General features: G+C 46.1%; 1 protein-coding gene across 1 annotated transcript in view; it reads right to left on the bottom strand.

Moving 5' to 3' along the window:
- RHOJ (ras homolog family member J) overlaps nt 1-23082 on the bottom strand; it is a 62590-nt gene extending 39508 nt beyond the window's left edge. Inside the window, exon 1 of the mRNA XM_083738516.1 lies at nt 22211-23082. Within this exon, the coding sequence (XP_083594642.1) occupies nt 22211-22373 (163 nt within the window). The 5' untranslated portion in view covers nt 22374-23082. The remainder of the gene's footprint in view (nt 1-22210) is intronic.
- Nucleotides 23083-26707: the final 3625 nt, after the last annotated feature.

Here is a 26707-nt window from a genome sequence, read left to right as displayed (position 1 = left end):
GGGGGAATGCAGGGGTTCACATACTCCTCCTAAGCATTTTGTGAATCTAAGTTTGGCCTCATTGAGGGGCAGTATTTCAATATGAGTAGGAAAATGAGACGCGGGTGGCGCTGTTGTTTGGCTGTTCAGAAGATTGGCTGTTCGAATCCCCGCGACGGGGTGAGCTCCCGTTGCTCGGTCCCAGCTCCTGCCAACCTAGCAGTTCAAAAGTATGTCAAAGTGCAAGTAGATAAATAGGTACCTGTCAGAGCTGCCCGAGGTCCCAGCTCACAAAGGACCAACGCCAGTTCGTTGTTTATACAAAAGTCTTTATTGAAGTTCAGTTTCGATTTCAAAGCCGCGGCACGCAGCTCTACGTCTCAAACTCTAGACTGCTGAATCTCCGTCTCAATCTCCTCCCCCCAGACACCAGTTTAAGACTCTAGCCTTGCTCCACCTCTTCCTTTGCTCTTTCCTCCTCTGGGTCCACCTGTCCGCTGGGGTCTTGCCCTTTCTAGACTCTTCTGACGCTGAGTCCCCTGAGTCTTCCCCCCGCCTCCGGCGGGCTTTAGGACCTGGTTCCCAATCCGGGTTTTCTGCTGTCCCGCGCGCCTGTACATTCGAACTTGGCGCGCGCGCCCAGCCAGCAACCTTTCTCCTGACCGTTACACTGCTCCTGTCACTGCTCCCCCCTTCGGGGAGGCTAGCTGGACCTGACTTCCCCTCCATTCCCTCACTCTCCGATAGAGGCGTGGTCAGCCCTGACTCATCTTCTCTCCCTGCTGGAGGAGACGCTGGCCCTGATACATGGGACTCTTCCCCCCCACTACGCTCTGGTGGGGGAACTGGTCCTGATCTCCCGCTGCTGCTTTGGGAGTCCCCGCTGGCCCCTTGCTTCTGGTGCATCCCCCCTGGGACCCCCCTTGCCCTGGCCCTCGGCGCCCCCCTCTGGGAATCTTCTGATTCGCTGGAGAAGCTCATGGAATCTCTCGTGCCACTGTCATACTCCCCTACGCTGCCCTCAGATTCTTCCCCTTCGCTCTCCCTTTCCTCTCTCCCCTGTGCCTCTGCTCCTGAGCCCCTGACAGTACCACTCCGGCGGGAAGGTAAACGGCATTTCGGTGCGCTGCTCTGGTTCGCCGGAAGCGGCTCTGGTTCGTCATGCTGGTCACATGACCCGGAAGCTGTACGCCGGCTCCCTCGGCCAATAAAGCGAGATGAGCACCGCAACCCCAGAGTCGGTCACGACTGGACCTAATGGTCAGGGGTCCCTTTACCTTTACCTTTAGGAAAATGAGAGTACCCCTAAACATTTTTTTAAAGAAAAAAAGCACTGCTCATACATGTCCGTAACACAAGTCCAGAGAGTTAACAAATGGGTTCCATTTATCTGCCAGATCTATTCTTCTGTTTTTTGTATCAGTGAATTTATTCACTCCATGTCCACGGCTTTCATGAATTGCCAGCGCAATTTGACTTTTTGAAGAATGAGCCCGAGCGCATTTAGCTCCTTTTAATACCAGCACGATCACCTTTTAATTTCCCAGCAGATCACCCTCTAAACTGTTAAATAATATTTCACGGGGAATGAACTATCAAACTGAAACCCACTTCAATACTTAATTCCAGTAATTGTTCATTTTGGAACAATCCCGCTAGATGCAAAACGCAAGCAGGACATTTTTGGAACTAAGAATCGTCAGCAAGTTTTACTGTACATGATTAGGGCTGGTGCACAGACCATACATTTAAAGCACAACTCAGCCTCCATCCCAGATTCATGGGAACTGTAGTTTCTTAAGGGTGCTGGGGATTGTAGCTATGCCAGTGTAAACTAGAGTTCCCAAGAATTCTTGGGGTGTGTATGTCTGTGTGTGCTTTAAATGCATGGTGTCTATGCAGCCTAGGACTCAATTGAGACCAAGGTTTCAGGAGGGTGGGGGCGAGAGACTTAGATAGTAAAGCTAATAATTTTTCTTTAGGTCCAGGCATTGCAGTGATGAAATATCACTGTGCTTTTGTTCTATCCATTTGAGCTTTATGTAGGAAGATTGCAGAACTTACCTCTTGCATTTCCCATGCCTTACCATTTCTTTGCTTTCTTCTGTGCCTATGTATCATTTATTTAATTTATTGATCATTTCCCGCAAGGCACCCAAAAGCAATTTTGTGATAATCGCACCATCGATAAAAATGTACACAAATTCAGTCAAAGGTAACTAAAGACTCGGATACGTGTGCATATATATGTACCAGTTAGGGACAGGGAAGCAGTTTGGCTTGGTTCAGTTGAGGACCCAGTACATTCACGCTTATTAAAACAATGCACAGCAATGCATGCAACTTTCCTTCAAAATCTGCACTTCTCCAAACTTAACAACCCTCTGAACTGCACTCCCACTCAGGGCCGGATTGAGGTTTGATGAGGCCCCAAGCTACTGAAGGTAATGGGGCCCTTTATATATCCAGCTGTCCTTTGTCAGCAACAAATTGTCGCCGTTTTTTGTGTTGAATATATGCTATATGGTAATTATGGACCTAATAGGTATCTAAAGCCATTTGCACATAACAAAATATGTATTTTATCAAAGTAATTGTTGAACTGAAATACAATTAAGAAGAAGTATATTAATAGTGAAATGCAATTAAGAAGAAGTATATTTTGCTCCCCCCAAGAAAATGGGGTCCTAAGGTATAGCTTGTTTAGCTTATACGTAAATTAGGCACTGCCAAATTCCCCAACTGTTGGACCTTGCGTTTGATTGAGCTCCTCCTCCGGTCGAGTCTTTCAATGTGATTAATGACCTGAGCCTTTGATAAGGCTTCAGGCATGTTCCCCCATTACGCAGAGTATCCAGCAAGCAGGGAAGGACGAGAAATATGAGCTACATTGCAAAGAGTTTTATTTCTAACTACGCAGACAGAAAAGAAACATCCTCTCTCTGTGAGAGCAGAGAGACAACCGAACACAAAGGAACAGGAAACCAGTAACGTCACATTCATCTCCCGTCTTCCGTGAGACTTCCAACAGTCTGGAATGTCTGGAATGCAAAACAGAGTCTTGTGACTCCAAGCACTGCACAGTGGCATAAACAGAAACCAACACCAACATGGGATAACAACATGGTACAGGGTTGCCACAGACTGATTTCTCCCTGCTCCTTCCCCCTTTTAGGATAGCAACACTGGACTACAGTGGTACCTCGGGTTACATATGCTTCAGGTTACATACGCTTCAGGTTACACACTCCGCTAATAAAGAAATAGTGCTTCAGGTTAAGAACTTTGCTTCAGAATAAGAACAGAAATCGGGCTCCGGCAGCGCGGCAGCAGCAGGAGGCCTCATTAGCTAAAGTGGTGCTTCAGGTTAAGAATGGACCTCCGGAACGAATTAAGTACTTAACCTGAGGTACCACTGTACTTTTCAGGGTTGTTGTAATTTGTGATTTCTCAACCAAAGCAACTCCCCCCTCCACACAAAGTGGGGCCTCAGTCTGGCACTACTGGCAACAAAATGCTGGACTCAGTTGACATTTTGTCTGGTCCTGCAAGACACATCTTAAGGTCAAGGGACAGGAGGCCCTTTCGTTGCTATTGGACCAGCTCCTATGCCACAGATAATCCAGCAACCCTTGAACGATACAGTTAGTTTTTTGGAGGACGGGCTATTGTGGGCGAGGGCAAATGAAAGAATGCTGGGAGATATTTTATGCCAAGGTCTTTCAGATGACACGTTGCTGGGCACAGATGAGCCCAAGTGGCCTCGGACAATAAGGAGATTTTAAATTTGCATCTGCCTCAATAAACGAGCATATGCTCAATTCTCTGGCAGCATCCCCCCCCTTCCCCCGAGAGCAAACGCCAACTCTGCCTTATCCCGCTCGGACCGGGTGGCTATAAATACATCTGAGATTGTGATGCGGTCTGACACTGTGTTAAAATGGACCATATTCCCAACCAAAGACAGATAATTTCTCTGCACAAGCGAAATTGTCCTCTGCGTACAAGCTGCTGATGCTCCTGCTAATAGATTTCTCCTTGGCTGTCAGGTTCTGTAAAGATGTTCAGTCTCTGATGGTTCTGAACTCAACACGCCTGGGACCTCTGCTTCCAGGGTTCCAAGTTATGCAACCATGTGGGTCTCCAGCTGAAAACAGATAAAGCCATTCTATTTTCCTTGCTGGTACCTTCCCCGGGAAAATCAGAGGCTCACTATGTCGGGTTCCTACTGGAAGACCAGACAAACGCTAGAACATTAGCAGTGGCAAAGTTTTTATCAGTGGTTGCAAGAACCAATGACCCCTATCTTTAAGTCTGAACAAAATGCTTGTTTAACCTGGAGGTAGGCTTTCTGAATTGTGCATTGCTTTGTAACAATGTGTTGGGTCTCTGGCTTTATCAATCAATCAATCAATCAATCAATCAATCAATCAATCAATCTTTATTACAGTCCATTCTGCTTCCTGAACCTTTGAAGAAAAGTTGTTTCTACTCCAAGTGGCATAATGAGCTTTCACAGCATTTTTATGCAAGAGTTTGAGCTGTCCTCAATTCAGGGTGGATCTACACACACGGGGGGTGGGGTGGGTGGAATGCTATAATTAAGTCAGAAATTAAATTGTTATTTAAAAAACCACTATTTAAAAATTGCATAGATTTTCTCTCTCTCTCTGGCACCATTTAGTGTTGCATGTTTATAATGCATTCAGAATGTTGTTCTCTTACTAACGTAGCTGAGTCCTCAGCCTTCACCTCTGCCATTATGTGAACTGCCTTGGCCTCAGTTTACCACCTGCAATATGGGGATAATAATGGTCTAATTCTCAACGGCTCTTGGAAGATCAAACGCCCAGGTGGGGAACCTGAGGCCTGAATGTCACCCCCAAGCATCAGACCTTTTGATTACCTGGAGGGAAGATGTTTACTGCTCATCCTCAACAGTGATAACCTGGTCATTTCAATCCCTGCTCTGGTAACATCAGAGGTTAGATTTCTGAACCTGCTTCTGAAGACTTCCTGGCTGTTCCAGTTCCTTCCAATAGGGCACCTTGATTGCCAGCTGGGCACTGAACAAATGGATCATAGCTTGCTTCTTCTGAAACATCTCCACCCCAATCATTCAGCCCAGACACTGAGGTCCAGCGTCGAGGGCCTTCTGGTGGTTCCCTCACTGCAAGAAGTGAGGTTACAGGGAACCAGGCAGAGGGCTTTCTTGGTAGTGGCGCCCTCCCTGTGGAACGCCCTCCCAGGAGATGTCAAGGAATTAAACAACCACCTAACTTTTAGAAGACATCTGAAAGCAGACCTGTTTAGGGAAGCTTTTAATGTTTGATGCTTTATTGTGTTTTTAATATTCTGTTAAGGGATGCGGGTGGCGCTGTGGGTTAAACCACTGAGCCTAGGACTTGCCGATCAGAAGGTTGGTGTTACAGATAGGTAGCCGTGTTGGTCTGTCATAGTCAAAACAAAAAAATTCCTTCCAGTAGCACCTTAAAGACCAACTAAGTCAGTTCTTGGTATGAGCTTTCGTGTGCATGCACACTTCTTCAGATACACAGGTTGGTGGTTTGAATCCCCACGACGGTGTGAGCTCCCGTTGCTCGGTCCCTGCTCCTGCCAACCTAGGAGTTTGAAAGCACGTCAAAGTGCAAGTAGATAAATAGGTACCAATCTGGCAGGAAGGTAAACGGCGTTTCCGTGTGCTGCTCTGGTTCGCCAGAAGCTTCTTAGTCATGCTGGCCACATAACTCGGAAACTGTACACCGGCTCCCTCAGCCAGTAAAGCAAGATGAGCACCGCAACCCCAGAGTCGGTCACGACTGGACCTAATGGTCAGGGGTCCCTTTACCTTTACCTAATATTCTGTTGGAAGCCGCCCAGAGTGGTTGGGGAGGCCTGGCCAGATACGCAGGGTAATAATAATAATAATAATAATAATAATAATTGTTATTGTCATCATCATCTTCACTGTCTGCCAGTCCATTTTCTGACCACAGCGCCAAGCCTTCCTGGACACTTGTCTTTTAAGAAATTGACCACTGGCTTAATTCCCTCCTGCCCTTTTGCCACCCAGACTAGCTCTTCCCGCACAGACAGTTTTAATAGCTAAGCTTGTGCTTTCTAATAGCATCCTCCTCTTCTTTTCTTCCTTCCCTGACTTTCCCAGAACCATGTTAAAACCTCGCTGCAGCTCTCTAATTATCACAACACAAACCTCCTCCGCAGGCCTAGTGAGTCATGGCGACAGTTTGGCTCTGGCAGTGACCTCAAGTGTGTGCTCAGCAGGTTATGAAGGAAACACCCGCTGAGAGCCTTAATGAAGCATGGCAAATCGGGGCTTAATCAACTCTGATAAAGGCCTGGGCAATGGAAAACAATGGAGCAGAAGCCAGGAGGGTGTTTTCTAGAATTCCTTGGAGCTTCTGCCTTCCACTCTCAGGGCCAAATGGCAGGGGACTAATCTTCTCCGTGCTAAAGATACATAAGAAGAGCTTTGGTGGCCAATGGCCCATCTAGTCCACAATGGCCAATCTGATGCCCCTGGGAAATGTGCAAGCAGCATGGCTATGTTCTTCAGACCCTCAAAGCGTCCCGGATTTACAGAAACCATTCAGGTTTCTGATTTGATCCCAGAATGTCCTCAGGCGGCAAAACAGGACATGCTGCCTGTTATGTACTGAAGTTCTCACCCTGGGCCAGCAGGGGAATACTGTAGATAGTTATGCAAATGAAGGATCAAAAGTGACGTTCAGTGATTGGATAGTTTTAGAAAGTTGTTACAGTAATGTGGTACTGGAGCTCTATATAAGCAGGCTGACTAAGCCCTTCAGTTCAGTTCTGTCCTGGCTTGTGAATAAACAAGAGCTGTTCGAAGAATCGCTGTTGTCTGAGATGTTCACCCACAACTTAACACTGGCGACGAGGATGGGATGGATGGACAACAGAGCACAGCCAGATGCAGCCACCTTCTGAGCAGAGCTGAATCACTGAGCTGAAACACCAAGCGAAATCACTGAACAGAACCAATTCAGAGCTGACTGTTCTGGCTAGAGCACTGTGTTCCATCCATCGCCCTTCACGCCGGCATCGGAACCATGGCTTCACTTGTGCCTCTACCACCGTTTGCGCCAGCCTCTGAATCATGGGACTCCTACCTCGCTCAGTTTGACTGCTACCTCCAAGCCAACGAGCTGACGGAAGTATCACAGGAGCATAAGTGGGGCCTGTTCCTCAGCCTCTGTGGGCCTGAGGTGTTCGAGACGGCCCGAGCATTGGTTGCACCTGTAGCAGTCCAGGCAACACCATGGGACACGATTCAAGAGAAGCTCCCCAACCACTATGTGCCAAAGCCGTCCAAGATTGCTAACACTACCCCTGCTCTTAACACACTACAGCTCCCATAATTTTTTTTTTTTTTGGGGGGGGGGAGAGCCATGACTGGCTGAAGCACTGTCATCACGCTTCAGATGTGTGGTGTGAATATGGCCGTAGTCCATTCTACTGCCTCAAAAAATTCTGCCATTTCATTCGCTCCTCACTCTGCTGCATGTGAGATGGGGGGGGTTTATTGGCTTGTGGGGTTTTTTATTCTTGTTTTTATTAGGTTTTTTGTGTTTTTATCTTGTGTTTTTATGCTGTGAACTGCCCTGAGATGAAAGGTGGTATACAAATTTGATAAATAATAGTAATAATAATAATAAATAAGTAAATAGAAATTTGTAGGCCGAGGCTCAGTCATACCTTTTCGTACTCAGGAGCACAACCTTAGCTAAGCATCTCTAAGAAATCATGTTGCAAGCATTCATCGGTGCCTCCCTTTCCCCTCCCTGAACCCCTCCAACCTTTTCAACAAGCTGGGCGTTCCTGTCACTAGCATTGAGCTCATCACTCTGCCTCATATCTTTGTTTCCTGAGCTGCTTATGGTTGGCAAGAGGCGTTCGGCACGTGAATCAGACTTACCTCAGAAGTCAGCCTGACCGGACGAAAATGAAATCATTTCTGGGCAGCATCCCCACCTCTGTATTGTCCATAGATTGCAAACATGACAATACATTGTCTAAATGAGCGTTGCCACATATTCCCAAAAGTGAAAATCAAGACAAAGTTGTTGAGCTTTTTTTCCGTCAGCTAAATTTTAAATAATGATTTATCAATATTAATTAATTTTAATATTAATTAATTTTAATATTAATTTGAATTAATTTGAATAATTTTTGATACATTTAAATATTAATCTTAATTAATTTAAATAGTAATGTTAATTAATTTTAATGTTAATTGATTCTAATATTAATTAATTTTAATTTTTTTTTTTTTAAACCCTTGCCATACGTCTGGGTTTTCCCAGACATTTTGCCGATTTGCTGAAAATCCGCCCAGGTGCCATCGTAAATGAGGAGGGCATTTCAAAATGAGAAGGGGAAATGGCAGGCCCTCTTGTGTGTTCTAGAGACATCAGTTACAGATAGGTAGCCGTGTTGGTCTGCCATAGTCAAAACAAAAAAATTCCTTCCAGTAGCACCTTAAAGACCAACTAAGTCAGTTCTTGGTATGAGCTTTCGTGTGCATGCACACTTCTTCAGATACTGTGTATCTTTAAGGTGTTACTGGAAGGAATTTTTTTTGTTTTGACTAGAGACATCAGTTACAGTGGCGTAGTGTGGGGGGTGCAGGGGGGGCTGGCCGCACCGGGCGCAACATCTGGGAGTTAGGGTTAGGGGGCGCAAATTACTTGCCTTGCCCCGGGTGCTGACAACCCACGCTACGCCACTGATCAGTTATATGAATGCAAGTGCACCTCTTTCCCCATGTGTGGATGTCTGGAGTGGAGCCAGCAGCAAAAAATGTGACTGTCTGGGGGTGGAGCTAGTTTTTATTCATCCTATTGATACCAAATGCACACTATTAATAACTGCAATAAGACCCTCCTCTTGGCCTCACAGATGTAGCCCAAAGGAAATCAGAGCAATACATCTAGCATCAGCTTGGCTACAGCAATTGCTGGAAGGAGACAAGCAAAGCAAAGCCCCATCCAACTGCCTTAGGGACTCCTAGGACTTTCTCCATAGCCTTTCTTCTCCTGAAGATATTCTGCTGCGGCCGTTTAGGACCAGGGTTTTCCTACTTCCTATATGGCTCCCTTCCCAGGTTGACAACCCCCTCATTTCCCTCTACAGCACATACAGAAACAGACCCACTGGCTACCCCCACATGGTTTTTATGTTGTAAATTGCCCTGTGATCTTCAGATGAAGGGTGGTATGTGGATTTAATAGATAATTAAAAATAGATAATTAAAGTTAAATATCTTGTACAGTTGTACCTCTGGTTGCGAACGGGATCCGTTCCGGAGGCCCATTTGCAACATGAATAGAATGCAACCCGCAGTGCATTTGTGCGACGTCATTTTGCACGTCTGCGCATGCGCGGGCGGCGAAACCCAGACATAACCCTTTCCGGTACTTCCGGGTCGCTTCGGGACGCAACCTCAGAAAAAGTATCCTGAAGCAAACGTAACATGAGGTATGACTGTACAGTCGTACCTCGGCTCACGAATGCCTTGGGAGTCAAATGTTCCGGCTCCCAAACGATCGAAAACCAGAAGTGAGTGTTCCAGTTTTCGAACGTTCTGTTGGAAGTTGAACGTCCAATGGGCCTTTTGCGGCTTCCTGCAGCCAATCAGAAGCCGCGCTTTGGTTTCTGAACGTTTCGGAAGTCAAACGGACTTCTGGAATGGATTCCGTTTTCCAGGGTATGACTGTATATGAATTTAACAGATAAATAAAAACCAAATCTTCTTGTCCAAGCAAGAGTTCCAGGGCACATTCGAGGCAGGCAAACACACTCAGGGTGCAAGGCCAATGAGGAGTGTGGTGTGTGGAGAGGGGGAGGCAGCCTGGGGAGTGTTCCAAGGGCCAGATAGAGAGCACTTGAGGGCCACATTTGGCTGCTGTGCCTGAAGCCACAGGCCTTTCACAAACACAGTGAAACTGAGTGGGACAGGGGCAGTACCCGTTCCTTTTAAGCAGTGATTATGCAGAAGGAGTTCCCAATGGATCTCGCTCAAAAGACTCCGCAATTCTTTGGGAAGAGTGACTGTAAAGACCACTTTCCTGCGTCACCTGGGAAAGCAAATGGCTTTCAATTGCTTTAATGAACACTGACGCTCGATTGCAGGTGGCAACAAGTCTCTTCAAGGCACAACACGTAAATAAATGACACTGGGACACCCAGCGTGTTGCTGTTTACCTCCGGCTTAGACATTGGGGGGCGGGTTTGAGTCTCGTGGGGATACACGACCGTCCATTTAACCCTCCTCCCTGTGACTTCAAGTTAATTTGAACACACTGCGTTCCATGTAGAGCTGTGAATTTGGGAGAGTAAGTGCAGCCAGGCTTCGTTCATCCCAAGATCCTCGACGCTTCTTTCTGCAATCTCGGTGTCAGCAATTTAAACAAGTCTCGAGTCTGCAAATTACTTCTTATGCTGAACCAAATGCCGCCCAAAGCAGGCGAGCAGAACTCAGCCTCTGTAATAAATGGAGCTGGTGTGGGTGATGGGGTAAGTCTGGAAGCAGAAGCGGATTTTGGGCAGCGTGACTGGTTCCGCTGGGAGCTGAGCCTAGGGGGCACTGCAAGGCGTGGAAACGACGCCGTCGTGAATTAAGGAGAACGGATGGTGAGAGGTCTTGCACAGGGACGCCGCTGAAGTTTGAAAGACCCAAGTCTAACTCTGGGGGCAGTTAAGGAGCTCTGCATTTCAGTTGCCCATGTGACTACAATTTCCTGTCCTCAGTAGTCCAGTGGGAAATTTAGAAGTGCAGGCTCTGTTCATGATATCACAGCTATGCACCTTTCAAGATTATGCAAGTTTCTAAGATTGTACAGTGATACCTTGCTTCTTGAACGGCTCAGCTCCTGAACAAATTGGCTCCCGAACGCTGCAAACCCGGAAGTGAGTGTTCCGGTTTGCAAACGTTTTTCAGAAGCCGAATGTCTGACTCAGCTTCCAATTGAGTGCAGGAAGCACCTGAAACCAATCAGAAGCCGTGCCTTGGTTTTTTGAATGATTTTGGGAGTCGAACGGACTCTCGGAATGGATTAAATTAAACAATCAAAGACCCACTGTACAGGAATCATGTCGATATGAAACATCATCATCATCATCATCAACAACAACAATGGTTCCTTCCAGTAGCACCTTAAAGACCAACTAAGTTAGTTCTTGGTATGAGCTTTCGTGTGCATGCACACTTCTTCAGATACACTTCTTCAGATACACTTCAAGTGTGCATGCACACGAAAGCTCATACCAAGAACTAACTTAGTTGGTCTTTAAGGTGCTACTGGAAGGAATATTTTTTGTTTTGACTATGGCAGACCAACACGGCTACCTATCTGTAACAACAACAATGGTGGTATTGTAACAATCTATATGTGTTGTGTTATGTACTGAGTTTAATAGGATCCAAACTGCAGCAGTCTGTTTGGTCCTAGAACAATGCAGCAGTATGATTGGTTGGCAGAAACCACCCAATCATGCTCCAGATATAAGTGAATCCACAACCTGATTGGCTTACAGTAGAATTCCGGAATTAGCCAATCATGTGCAGCCCATTGTGTAAATAATGTATATAAAGCAGATACTTTGAGGGGACTTTCATTCATTCCTTCTCACCACTATGAGTTGAATAAAGAGCATGAAATCACTTTGCGACTCTGAGTATATTTCACATTGCCTTCCAGCTAGATCCATTATTTTTTGTGTGGATGCATGAGCAAATGATTTATGAACTGCCCTGAGATCTATGGATAAATTCAATAAATAAATAATTTAATTAACTAATTATTATTAAAAATAGTAATAGTTTGGAGTGCTCCAGTATCTTTTTCCCCAGGTGGCTTAAACTGTGTTTTCCACGACTTTCCAATGTATATAATGGAACCTGCACAGCTTTGGCCTTTAGCTACCTATGGCCTTTTAGAAGTGGGTGGGATGCAATTGCATTGCCAGACCCTCCAAGTGCCCCTATTTTCCAGGGACAGCCCCAGATTTACAGAAGCCCTCCCAGTTTCTGATTTCACCCCGGAATGTCCCGCTTTTCCTTAGGACATCCCTATTTTCATTGGAGAAATGTTGGAGCGTATGGTAGGATGTCTCTACAGTGGACCCTCGAGTTACGTACCGTTCTGAATACGTAACTTTTGGTTTGCGAATGCGGCAAACCTGGAAGTGTATACTTCTGGGTTTCACTGCGCACGCATGTGCAGAAGCTCTCTATCGTGCTGCGCGTGTGCACAGAAGCGGCACCTCCAGTTATGGACTTTTCAGATTACGTACGGACCCCCGGAATGAATTTAATTCATATCTGGAGGGTCTAACAGAACTTTTGTTATTGCCAAATCAAATGCCAATGTGTTTGCATTATTAAGTTTGTTATGAATAAAAAAATCACTTTAAGTTAGAGCTTAACAATTATTTCACTATTAATGTACTTCTTCTTAACTGTATTTCACTATTAATATATTTCTTTCAGTACAACAATTACTTTGATAAAATACATATTTTGTTATGTGCAAATGGCTTTAGATACCTGTTAGATCCATAAATTACCATACAGCATATATTCAACACAAAAAACAGTGACAATTTGTTGTTGACAAAGGACAGCTGGACATATAAAGGGCCCCATTACCTTCAGTAGCTTAGGGCCTCATCAAACCTAAATCCGACCCTGGTGAGAAGTGGCGGGGAAGACTTTCAACAAGGTTAAAAGCTTCAGATGTCACTGCTGGCTTGAGCACAGTCATTTGAAGTCTGCTTCTCTACCCATCACGAACCCAACTGGGGCTGACGAAGGACCGAATCACTCATGCAGATATATCACTCGATATCTTATCACCTCATGACTTATCACTCAATGACTCACAGCTGAATGTGTGAATGACAGCCCTTTAAGAGGACCCAGTGTGAGTTGAGCTTGGGCCATGCATGAAAACTCCATCTGGGGTGCTTCAGTGAGAGAGCGCTGTACACTCCCGTGTGAACAACCTGCCTTCATTGAGTGGGCTTTGGCCTTGAAATAATTGCCCCAGGTTTCAGGGGAAACTTGGGCAGAAAAAGTGGGGCCAAGAAGTACCTTGTAAATTTAAAACTTCTAGTGTGAGCATAGATGTCAGGGCCTGGCAGGACACAAATCACGCCCCAGGGTGTGAGGGGGCTGGAATCTTACTTGGGGGGAGGATGTGGGGGCCTGTACCAGCAAGGAGGCAAGAATCAGCCCAGAGATGGAAAGAAGACAAAGTCTCAACCAGAGAGGAATGGCAAATCAAGCTAATAGACTACTTGAAATGGCAAAACTGACTGGAAAGCTCAGGAACCAAGAAGACAAAAACTTCAAAAAAGAATTGGGGGTCGGTGGGTTATGATTTATTTAGGAGACCACTGTAAGCAGATGAGAAGATTAGGTAAAGGTAAAGGGACCCCTGACCATTAGGTCCAGTCATGACCGACTCTGGGGTTGCGGCGCTCATCTCGCTTTGTTGGCCGAGGGAGTCGGTGTACAGCTTCCGGGTCATGTGGCCAGCATGACTAAGCCGCTTCTGGCAAACCAGAGCAGCGCATGGAAATGCTGTTTACCTTCCCGCCAGAGCGGTACCTATTTATCTACTTGCACTTTGACGTGCTTTCAAACTGCTAGATTGGCAGGAGCAGGGACTGAGCAATGGGAGCTCACCCCATGGTGGGGATTCGAACTGCTGACCTTCTGATTGGCAAGTCCTAGGCTCTGTGGTAAAAGGTTAAAAAAGGGACGCGGGTGGCACTGTGGTCTAAACCACTGAGCCTCTTGAGCTTGACAATTGGAAGGTTGGCGGTTCGAATCCCTGCGACGGGGTGAGCTCCCGTTGCTCTGTCCCTGCTCCTGCCAACCTAGCAGTTTGAAAGCACGCCAGTGCAAGTAGATAAATAGGTACTGCTGTGGCAGGAAGGTAAATGGCGTTTCTGTGCACTTTGGTTTCCATCATGGTGTCCCATTGTGCCAGAAGCGGTTTAGTCCTGCTGGCCACATGACCTGGAAAGCTGTCTGTGGATAAACCCCGGCTCCCTCGGCCTGAAAGCGAAATGAGCATCACAACCCATAATCACCTTTGACTGGACTTAACTGTCCAGGTGTCCTTTACCTTTTTTAAAAAAACCTCAAACATGGAAACTCCTGGGCAGAGTTGGCTAGTGTTGCCATATTTCAAAAAGTTAAGTTGTTAAGCTTTTTTCCCATACATCTGTGTTTTTCCTGACATTTGGCAAAATTCCCCCCAATGCCATTTTTACACCCGAAAACCAGGACATGTCAGGCAAGCTTAAAGTTAGCTGGATGGGTGGACTTAGAAGGCTGATGGTGGCCCGGCATTAAAGGAGAAATATATCGTTCCATGTTTTAAATAAATCTCTGAGCGGTACAAAAGATGCGTTTTAAAAAAACACCAACCACAGACAAAGTGTGCTTTTGCTTCATTCCATTTGTGAATCACTTCCCATAAAATACCTCAAAGGGATTTCGCAATGAAAACATCGCTAATGAAAGGAATTGCTGAATTTAATAGATAATAATATAAAAACTGTTATAACCATTAAAAAGACTTTTAAAATGTAAAACCAATTAAAAACACTTCGCTACGTAAAAACAATTTCAAATCCAATACAGAGTGGGATAAAGATCTCTGCTTAAAGATGAAAAGAGCTATGTACCTGCCTGATTTGTAGAGGAAGTTTCCCCCCTTTAAAAAAAAAAAACCATTTAAAAAATATCCTTTTAAAGGATACAAATGAAAGAAACTAACATATGGAGACCATAACAACTACTAGCAAATCCAAACTACAGAAATTCAGCCAGCCCTCCCAGGTATTCAAGTATGTAGTTATAGATAGCAGCTGACTTCTTCTGTATTTTTTGGGTAGAGTATCATTTACCCGTCAAATATATTGATTTACAATTATTATTTTTAAAAAACACAGAGTTGCCACGACTTTTTAGAAAACTAGAGGCAGTTTTATAAGCCCCCCACCATTTCCTGCCCCCGGGAGATCTTGCAAAAGACATGCACACATTTATATATATACATGGACGTAAATAGCGAGGGCAACTTGAGTGTCAATGGACCATTTTCATTGTGTTATTTTTGTCACATTCCCCAAAGGACAAACATTTTCTGAGGCTTTATTAATATCCACCAATTCCCCCTGCTTTGCAATACAGCTGCTGCTGTCCAAGCAAAACGGGGAAAATAAAGCCAACATTCTGAGAGCTCCTTTCGGGGCTTCGCCAGGGATTTTAATAGAAAACATGCCCCCCCTTCTTCTTTTTTTAAAATAGCAGGAGTTTGGAAGTTTCCTGAAATTAAATCCTCGAGCAATGACCCCTCCTCCATATTTGCTGTGTCCTGGCAGGCGTGTTTCAAGCAGTCTGCTGCACAAATCACAGTTCTTTACAAATTACCAATTCTGCTCATTTCCCCCCCTGGCTTTTGACACTTGGTGCGTATATTAAGGGCTCGCCCTACTCTTCTCATTGATGATCATTTTAAACTGATTTTAAAATCAAATTCAATTCAACTCAGAACAGGATGTTCAGGTCAGGAGGTCAGGGGAAGGGACCTGATTGACAGACTTCAATCTCTGCCTTCAATCGTATGGATTGCTGCTTCAACTCTCTCTTATATATGCTGTGTTTTAATGCTCTTCTTGCATTCAGCATTTTAATTGTGCATTTCCATGTTAATGTACTTTGGCCACCTCATGAGAAGAGAAGACTCCCTGGAAAAGACCCTCATGTTGGGAAAGATGAAGGGCACAAGGAGAAGGGGACGACAGAGGACGAGATGGTCGGACAGTGTTCTTGAAGCTACCAGCATGAGTTTGACCAAACTGCGGGAGGCAGTGGAAGACAGGAGTGCCTGGCGTGCTCTGGTCCATGGGGTCACGAAGAGTCGGACACGACTGAACGACTAAACAACAACAACTCTGCTACATAAATGAACTTGCTGGCGCAAGTTAGGAAGGATATTAATAAACAATATATCACCTCCTGCCACCCTGAACATTCCCACAATCCTAAACATATTATGTCTTTCTTTTTTGAAGTTTCAAGACTTCATTGTCCAGGGAAATGGCAGGAAGTGTTTTTATTTACCTCCCCTGACAATGTTTGGCACAATGAAAGGCTTTGTTGGCATCCCAAGACTCTGATCAGTTTCTCAAACACCCTGGATTTCCTTCAAAGTTGCACTGAGTGACTCTTGGGTTATTATTAGGAAACTCGTTGTTTAGTCTTATCAAACACATTGTCTACCGTTTTTTGTTTGATGGGATGTGCATTAGATAAGTTGCATAGGCAACATAGTTTGAGCATATTGCACTGATCCTGGACTGAATCCACTGGCTGCCAGTTAGTTTCCATGCAAAGTGCTGGTTTTGACCAGTAAAGCCTTAAACTGCCCAGGACCACAATACCTCAAGGATGCCTCCCCACCCCATATGAAGTGACCCAGACCCTGAAATCACCATCTGATGCCCTGTTTTGTGTGCCTTCTTCACAAGAGGTCAGGAGGGTGGCCTTTTCTGTGGTGGCACCCTGCTTGTGGAATGCTCTCTCCAAAGAATCTTGCCTGGTGCCTTCATTATACACCTTTAGGCACAAGGCAAAAAAAAAATTCCTCTTCAACCAGCTGTTTGTCTGATTAATACCTGATAGGTTTTAAACGAGTTGTGGAAGGGGTTGGAGAGGAGGCGGGGTTATTGGTTTATTGCTGTTTTAATTGTGGTATTTTGTGGGGGGTTTTTATCTTGTATTTTTATGTTGTGAACTGCGCTGAGATCTATGGATGAAGGGGATCAGGCCAAAGCTACTTCCTGTTGTCTGTCCTGAATCTTCCAACACTCAGCTTCAATGCATGACCACACCATTGTTGTACTATTAGGGAGAAAGGGAGAATCGTAGAGGGACCCTGAGGGTCATCTAGTCCACCCCCCTGCAATGCAGGAATCTCAGCTAAAGCATCCATGACAGATGGCCAGCCAACCTCTGCTTGAAAACCTCCCAGGAAGGAGAGTTTGTCACTTCCTGACGGAGTTTGTTCCACTGTCAAACAGCTCTTTCTGCCTAAAAGCTCTTCCTGATCTTTAGTCGGAATCTCCTTTTGTGTAACTTGAAGCCATGGGTTCAAGTCCTACCTTCCAGAGCAGGAGAAACCAAGCTTGCACCTTCTTCCATGTGACAGCCCTTAAGATATTTGAAGAGGGCTATCCCATCTCCTTTCAGTCTCCTCTTTTCCAGGCTAAACATACCCAGCTCCTTCAACCGTTCCTCATCAGGCTTGGTTTCCTGACCCTTGATCATCTCGGTCGCCCTCCTCTGCACACCTTCCAGCTTGTCAATATCCTTCTTAAATTGGGGCACCCATAACTGGACACGGTATTCCTGGTGTGGTCTGACCAAGGTTCTGCAATGTCCTTTTTCATGTGAGGGCAAGTGGAGCTACATACAGTGCTTGTAAAGCAAAAGGCAGATTTGCGCAGTATCCTGACACGCAGAACGTCCACTGTAATGCAGGGTGAACAATGGGTGGTTAATCCAGCAGATGGATAATGAGGCCCTCCGCATGTTCCACGCCGCATTTTACACATGACACGGGAGGAGCACTTATTCCCATAGTCTACGGTGTGTAAAGTCCACATGTCAGAATGCTATGCAAATTGGCCCGGACTTTGCCGCTGCGTGCCAAACGCTGACTCATGCTGGCAGATGCTCAGCACTGGCTCACAGCTGGGAACCAAAACAGCCAAGACTTTTCATGGCTCTGAAATAGCCATGTGAGAATGCCTTTATTGATTTCAATGCGATTCATACAGGCGCAATATTTCAGCTGTTCCTCCCTGCTCTATATATGTGGGGGGGAAAACAGCTTCAAGTCACTTCGTACCAAAGTCACGGCTTTCTGCTTTTGCAACCACAAAGCTCTCTCCCTCTTAATTAATTAATTCTCAATTAAGTAATGAATTAATTAATCTTCCACTCAATGCCAAAACAGGCTCTAAGTGGTTTACAAAATATAAAACCCTGTTACATGAAGATTAAGGTATAAACAGCCATAATGAAAACACTCAATAAAATTGTTCCCGTTGAAATGTTAAAATGTAAACACCCATAATTCAAATACAGCATTTCAAACAAGAGAGATTAAGGGAATGTCTATGTAAGCAAGTACTATGGAAACAAACCACGTATGTTTAGCATTTTCAGTCCGTGCTAATAGGATAATGACATCTAGGTTATTTGCCCAGATCTGGCCGGCAAACAAGAGGTTTCTCCACCCCCAGTCTAGTACAGTGGTACCTTGGGTTAAGTACTTAATTCGTTCCGGAGGTCTGTTCTTAACCTGAAATTGTTCTTAACCTGAAGCACCACTTTAGTTCATGAGGCCTCCTGCTGCCGCTGTGCCGCAGGAGCACGATTTCTGTTCTCATCCTGAAGCAAAGTTCTTAACCCGAGGTAATATTTCTGCGTTAGCGGAGTCTATAATCTGAAGCATATGTAACCTGAGGTAAAGTAAAGGTAAAGGGACCCCTGACCATTAGGTCCAGTCGTGGCCGACTCTGGGGTTGCGGCGCTCATCTCGCTTTACTGGCTGAGGGAGCCGGCGTACAGCTTCCGGGCAATGTGGCCAACATGACTAAGCCACTTCTGGCGAACCAGAGCAGCGCACGGAAATTCCATTTACCTTCCCGCCGGAGCGGTACCTATTTATCTACTTGCACTTTGACATGCTTTCGGATTGCTAGGTTGGCAGGAGCAGGGACCGAGCAACGGGAGCTCACCCCGTCACGGGGATTCGAACCACCGACCTTCTGATCGGCAAGTCCTAGACTCTGTGGTTTAACCCACAGCGCCACCTGCATCCCAGGTGTAACCCGAGGTACCACTGTAATATAGAGGGTTTGAACTCTGCATTGCATTAAGGCTTGCCCTACTTTATTCCACAACTTTTCCCCTTCCACTCTGCCCTCGCTATCATGACTGCCATCCAGTTTAATGGTCCCCTGCAATCTTAGGGCCAAACTAGATATGAAGGGCAGTCACATGGAACACAAGTCTCCCCATTCATAGACAGAGAGAAGCGAGTGGAGGGGGTCCAAACTTTGCACAAATGGAGCATTGGAGAGTGTTGCCTTATGTCAGTAGGCACTGCAGCAACAAGCCTCCCCCCCCCCCTCGCCACCTCCCATCCAATTCATTTCCAGTCCTGGGCAGCACAGTTTTAGAAGGATAGGATTCAAGGTGGCTTGCACTATTTAAATGCAACATTCACCAAAATGACACATAAATGGCCACCATGATTCGAACTCAGCTCTCCCCAGTCCGAGCCTAGCACTCTTAGTAACTCCTCTGTGCTAGCTCCGTATTGCTTCTGCATGTTAGCCGAATGTCAGAAGCATCAGCTCCTGCAAAATGTGAAACTCTGGAACACTCCAGACGCTTAACTCTGAGCTAATAATAATAATAATAATAATAATAATAATAATAATAATACAAGCCTATTCAGACTGGGCCAAGAAGGATCTCCTGCTGCCCCTTAAAATTCTGTTTGGAGGCAAGATCTGACGGTTGTGATGTATGACTCATTCACCGCAAGGGAGAGGGAAAGGATGAGTTTGACAGAGAACACAAGTGCGTTTTAGATCTTCAAATGCTCGAAGAGTACAAATGGAAATTGATTCAGGAACAACAAAAAGCAACCACCACCCACCCAGACTAGAGCTGCTTCTGACCTATGGGGTAGGTTGGGGGTCTCTGAATTTCAAACTCAATCGATTTGCTCTCTTGTGGAAGAAAGTGATATCTGCTTGCGGAGATAGAGGATTGTTGCTGTTGTTATTACACTTTTCCTCCAAGGAGCTCGAGGTGGCATGTGAGTGGTTCTCTCTCTCCTCATTTAATCCTAACAACAACCCTGTGAGGTAGGCTAGACTGGGAGGCAATGATGGGACTGAGATGAGCTTCATGACTGAGCCAGGATTTGAACTCAGGTCCTGGTCCAACACTCTCACCACTGCTCCACCCTGGCTCTATATAATTTTCCAAATCCAGGGTGGGATCCTGCTAACTCCTCCTAGTACAATGGGACTTTCTCCACCTCTTCACCCACTGCACGTCCCTGAGCCCCCAAAATTGGTCCGGAACCCCCCCCAAACAGCACATGGGGCTTGTTCCATCTAGCAAGATGAAAAACTGGTACAGTCATACCTTGGGTTGTGAACGTGATCTGTGCGGGAGGCACGTTCGCAACCCGCAGTGTTTGCAACCCACAGCGCTGTGTCTGCGCATGCATGTGACGTGATCCTGCACTTCTGTGCATGTGCAAAGCGCAATTTAGTGTTTCTGCGCATGTGCGAGCACCGAAATCCGGAAGTAACCCATACCTGTACTTCTGGTTTTGGCACAGTATGTAACCTGAAAATGCTCAAACCCGCCGCGTTCGCAACCTGAGGTATGACTGTACTGATTTGATGGTTGCCATAGTGTGATGTTGATTTCCCCCTCTAAATTATTTTATTCCTTTTAAAGAAAGGTGTGCAGGACTCACACGCCCGATTGTCTATCGAGGAGGCCGTTTCAGATCTCAGCACTTATTTATTTACATTTTTATTCCACCCTTTCCTCAAAGTGGCCCTCACCATGGGTGGGGGAAACTGTGGCCCCTCAGACCTGGTTGGACTTCCTCTCCCATCTCTCCCAGCCAAGATTGCCAGCACTCACGGATGATGGGAGTTGTAGTCTGGTGACCTCTGGAGGATCGCAGGTTCCCCATCCCTGCTCTCACACTTCTCCCTCCACAGATTTCATCTTCAAAAAAATTGAATTATTTTAAAAATTCCACCTCCCTCAAAACAAAACCCCCCAAAACTGTGCATTTTTTATGTACACTTCCCCCAATTTTTTGACCAGAGAGCTTGTACTGCAAAATTTGGGGAAGTGCAAATTTCGAAGAATGCGGGTTTCTATGGTTTGCATATTGTGAATTTTGTGTGAATTAGGTAATTTTGTCTTTAAATGCTAACTGAACTGCATTTATTCCCCATTCCTTCACAGGCCTAGTTCTCAGTGAGATGACACACCTGTGCCTGGGCTGTCTCACTGCAAGTGGAAACTCAGGTGGCTAAATTCTCCTCCTTAGCAATAAATAAATAAATAAATAAATAAATAAATAAATAAATAAATCCCTGCATGTAGAAATCTAGCACATCAGGGGTTTCTGTCTTGAAGAAACATCTAGTGTGCATCCTAATTCAGATGATGGCTTGGTGTTCATACAAAAGGGTAACCAGTCTTACTGGGAGGGGATTGGCGTGTTTGTGTGTCATTCTGCTCCTGATCCAGTAAACAAATGCGTGGGCCTGTAACCCAATCAGAACACTCGCCAGGCTAGGCAGAGGAGGAGCTTCTATCTCCCTGGCAACCATCCTCCACAGCTTGGCCCTGTGACCTCAGAATTTAGACACCGCGACTCTGCTGGGGAGTTCTCATCCAATACAGAGATCCCCATTTATTTATATTTTTTGGAAGAGATGGAAACTCCAGAGGTGAATTATGGGGTGTGGGGTGGGAATTATGGGACTGGAGAATGAGCACATTTGCAATAACCACAACATGCCATTAGAACAAAAGGAAAGTAGAATATTTGAGCCAACCAACAGAACGAGACAATGAACAGAGGTGATAGACTCCGAACAGTTCCACCTCAGGTGTGGAGTTCTATCTCTCCCCACCCTCAAAAAAACCCCAATCTCTGTGCAGGTACAGAAATGAGCGCACAGAAGGAGAGTAGCCGTGATCTGCTCTTTTGTTGCTTCATACGCAGAACATCTTTGCAGAAGGGAGGAAACAAAATGAAGGAAACCCCCCCCCCCCAAAAAATCTGAAGCCACCCAGAATCTGAATCGGTACTGTCCGGAATTCTGCCACCCAACTTTACCTTCTCATCCCATGTAACATAGAAGCAGTACTTTTTTTTTAGGAAATCATAAAAGTGCCGTTACTCACCATTAAGCCACATTTTTAACATTGGGGGGAGGGAGAAAGGTGCTGGTACTGAGTGCCCCTGAGTACCCCCCAGAACCCCCACCCCCCCACTGTGATATAAGTCTCTGTTCAGGGCAGGAAAAACAAGTATGCTCTTACCTGCGTAATGGTCAAACACCGTAGGAACGTATTCTTCCGGAAAAGCATCGTTGGCGTAGCTCATCAGTAGGCAGGTCTTGCCCACGGCTCCATCCCCGATGACCACACATTTAAGCATCTTCTTCACGCTGCCGTCCGTGTGTTCTCCCTCTTTGCTGCTCATCCTGGCTGTTTGTTTTTATCTACCTGCCCGCTTCCCCCAGAATCTCAGGCATACATGGAAGCAGCAAGGTCCCTGCTCCAAAAAGCCTTCTTTCCTGAGTTAGTTTCTGTAGTCCTTTCCCCCCCTTTTGTTTTCTTTTCGAAGTAGTGGGCCTTCACGAAATCATAACGCCGAATCCCCAAGCTTGTCCCAGCCCGAACTTTCTCAAGCCGAGAAGAAAACCACGCGGGGGAAGAATAAATAAAACAATAATAGGGGCACGAGCGTGTTGGGAGCCCGAGTCAGGAAACCTTCATCTTGGATGCAGAAGGACTTTGGTTAAAAATAGACGCCGTCTGAGGAACAGAGTGCCTCCTTCTCTTCGTTGCTCCGGCCTGCAAAATCTGGGATTTGTGCTAAGCCCACCCCACTGGCCATCGCATTCCCAAGCGGAGAAGGGAAGTTGGAGGGGTTTAATGGACGGTTTTCATTTTCACTCAAGCCCTTTATTTCCCCCAGCTTGCTGTATGTCAGGAAATCATGAGTTTCCTGCCGAATTCCATATTAGGATGAGTGGGGCTCGTGAAGGGCTGCGAACAATAGGAGCTCTGTGTGTGTTTGTACTTTGCAGGAACTCTGCCAGGATGTGTAGGAAGAAAAGCGCTAGAGGTCTCAGCGCAGGATGACGTTCAGAGGCCTCCTGCTCTGGGGAGACTGGCCTGAACGCTGCCACGACTCCAGAGGTGACATCGTAAAAAGGCAGTTCTGTAACTCGGGGGCTTTCGGCTCTGTGCCCCCTCGCAAGGAGTCGCCAGCAGCAGCAGCAGGCAAATATAAAAGGATCATCTGGGATAGAGATCTAAATGCAGATGATGCCAAAGGAGTTAGCTTTGAGCTGACCCCTCCATGCGAGGCACAACTGATAGCATCTGGGACAAGTTAAGAAAGGTCGTGGTCCTTTAAGGGCACCACTTTTGACATTTCAAATCAGATAGGCTGCTTCTGTTTAGACGCAGGAGTGCAAGTATCTGCTGGCCAACCAGAATCTACTGGCTAGATAGGACCCAACTGGGTTTTCTCCTTCTCCCTAACAGGCATTATTATTGGCCGAATGTGCTCTGCTGTGTTAGGCTGCAAGTGCAGAGGCTGGCAGAAGCTGCCACGGTGCCCTCGCCAGCCTCTGAAGAAGCTGGCATTTGCTTGTTGCTGACCATCTCGAAACCGTGGTGGGGTGGCTGAAACACTGGGAAACTGGGGTTCGAATCCCCAGTCATCCATGAAGCCCATTGGATAACTTTAGGCCTGTCACTCTCGGCCCTAACCTACATCATAAGGTTGTGGTGAGGATAAAATGGGGATGATAATAATAATAATAATAATAATAATAATAATAATAATAATAATAATTCCATAGGCAGGGAAACAAAACACAACCATCAATAATACAGTGGTACCTCTGGATGCGAACAGGATCCGTTCCGGAGCCCTGTTCGCATCCTGAGTAGAACGCAACCTGCATCTGTGGGTGTGCAGGTCGCAATTCGCTGCTTCTGCACATGCACGTGATGTCATTTTGAGTGCGCATGCGCAAGTGGTGAAACCCGGGACGGCTGCTGCGGGTTGCGAACGTGCATGCTGCACGGATCACGTTCGCAACTCGAGCGTCCACTGTACATTCATTTGTAAAAAAGGAATATACAACGGGATAGACAGGAAGTCCAAAGTGTTGGTACATATATGATTTTGGAATAGTTTTTTGTCCTTGTTTTTTCTTCTTTAGGTATATAAACTTTGTATACATGCTGAAAATTATATTATTATAAGCCTTGTAATGTAATATGATAATGTTTACCGGTGTAACATAGGAACGTTAATAAATAAATAAAACTTTTTTGAAAAATAAAACTCAAAAGAAGTGAAAGGGGTCAGAAATGTTGAGAATCAATTAGGGTTTTTTGGAATGTAGGGTGAGGAATTGACTTTCTTGAGGCCCAAACAGCCTATGGCATTCAGAGTGGAAGGAATGGCTGGCTAGATGGAGCACTCTTGTTAGAGAATGAAGATATACCGACACATTTCTTTTGCAGTTCCCACTTGTTAGAAACCAGGTGCAGGGAGCCTGGGGAAGACATCTCTGTGTTGCTAGACTCCAACTCCCATCATCCTCTGCTCTTGGCAAGCCGGCTGGGGCTGTTGGGAATTGGAGTCCAGCTTTATCTAGAGGACCACCCCCCTCCCTCGCCCATTCCACACCCCTGTTATAAATAGTGAAATGGGCCTAAAAGGGATGGATGCCAAAGACACAAGTCCCATTAATAAAATTGTGTTCGTGCGCATGAATGTTTGACCTGCGCTAACAATGTTGCTATTCTTATTGCTATCGAAGCAGAAAGAAAATAGCCTCAACAAACGTTCTTAAAATATGCTGCTTTCTTCTGCAGTTTAATCTTGGCTATATCCAGGCTTGAGCCTTTGAGCTTTGCTGCTAATCTGTCCACCCACCCACAAAGAAATCTCTGTGCTTTCCTCTTCTGCTGGAATCTGAAATTCCGCCCCCCCCATCAGTCCTACATCAAGTCTTAAAGTCAAAAGTGACCAGGTTGTGCTGTAGCACCAGCCACCCCCCGTGGGTGAGACCTGCACCCAGTGGCGTAGCGTGGGTTGTCAGCACCCCGGGCAAGGCAAGTAATTTGCGCTCCCTAACCCATGGATTTGCGCCCCCTAACCCTAACCCCCAGATGTTGCACCCGGTGCGGCTGGCCCCCCCTGCACCCCCCACACTACGCCACTGCCTGTACTCCCAATAGCAGTCTCTTTCCCTCCTTCCACACTTTAAGGCAGACCTGAATATTGTTTTTCAAAGGGCACAATTACACCAAAGCCTTCCTTTTGCTGTTCTCATAGCAATCTTGGATTAAAGTATCGTGCGCACACCAAAACTACAGTTCCCAGGATTCTTTTTTTGGGGGGTGGGGGGTAGCCACATGGCAATGAAACCGTTTGCAGTTGAGCTGTGCCCCAATCTTGAACACTTTCAATTCAGGTGATCCTTTTCCAGTCTAGGCTCCACCCCTGATGTGCAGCTGATCTCTTAGCGGTGATAAGATCTGCGCTGGTTTAGGAGCTGATGGGAATTGTAGTTCCAAACATCTGGAGGATGTCATCTTGGCAAAGGTCGTATATGGGACATTTATGCAAGTAGACCTTCTGCATCCCTGTTGAAGCATGGTGGAGGATGGTGTGCATCCTAAAACACCTTCATCAGTCAGCAGTGCATGAGACTCTTAATTTCAGGGTTGTGGGTTTGAGCACCACGTTGGGCAAAAGATTCCTGGGCTGCAGGGGGTTGGAGTAGATGACCCTTGTGGTCCCTTCCAATGCTACAGTTCCATGATTCTATGAATGCTTTGGTCATTATCTGAATGCATGTAAAATAATAATAATAATAATAATAATAATAATAATAACAACAACAATACTTATACCCTGCCTTTCTTGCCGGGCCTCTCTAGCCACTCTGGGTGGCTCCCAACATAATATTAAAAAGAAAATCAAATATTAAAAACTTCCCTAAACAGGGTTGTTTTCAGATGTCTTCTAAACATCAGATAGTTGTTTATTGCCTTGACATCTGATGGGAGGGCATTCCGCAGGGCAGGCACCACTACCGAGAAGGCCTTCTGCCTGGTTCCCTGCAACCTCACTTCTTGCAGTGAGGGAACTGCCAGAAGACACTCGGAGCTGGACCTCAGTGTCTGGGCTGGACGATGGGGATGGAGACACTCCTTCAGGCCGGAGGCCGTTTAGGGCTTTAGAGGTCAGCACCAACACTTTGAATTGTGCTCGGAAACGTACAGGGAGCCGATGTTGGTCTTTCAGGACCAGTGTTATGTGGTCTTGGCAGCTACTCCCAGTCACCAGTCTAGGTAAAGGGACCCCTGACAGTTAAGCCCCCTGCTGAAAAAGTTTGCTGACCCCTGGTTGAAAACAAACACAAGGAACTAAAACAAACATACTGGGAGCCAAAGCAGGTCTTTCAAGACTGGTGTTATGTGGTCTTGGCAGCCACTCCCAGTCACCAGTCTAGCTGCTGCATTCCAGATTCGTTGTAGTTTCCGGGTCACCTTCAAACGTAGCCCCACATAGAGCGTATTGCAGTAGTCCAAGTGAAAGATAACTAGAGCATGCACCACTCTGGCAAGACAGTCTGCAGGCAGGTAGGGTCTCAGCCTGCGTACCAGATGGAGCTGGTAGACAGCTGCCCTGGACACAGAATTGACCTGCGCCTCCATGGACAGCTGTGAGTCCAGACTCCCAGGCTGCGGACCTTCACCACCTTCACTGGTTCTGATTTG

The sequence above is a fragment of the Podarcis gaigeae genome (genome assembly GCF_964106915.1).
Source record: "Podarcis gaigeae genome assembly, chromosome: 1".
Classification (NCBI taxonomy): domain Eukaryota; kingdom Metazoa; phylum Chordata; class Lepidosauria; order Squamata; family Lacertidae; genus Podarcis; species Podarcis gaigeae.
The sequence above is the reverse complement of the archived record's forward strand: the minus strand, read 5'-3'. Positions and strand labels throughout refer to the sequence as shown.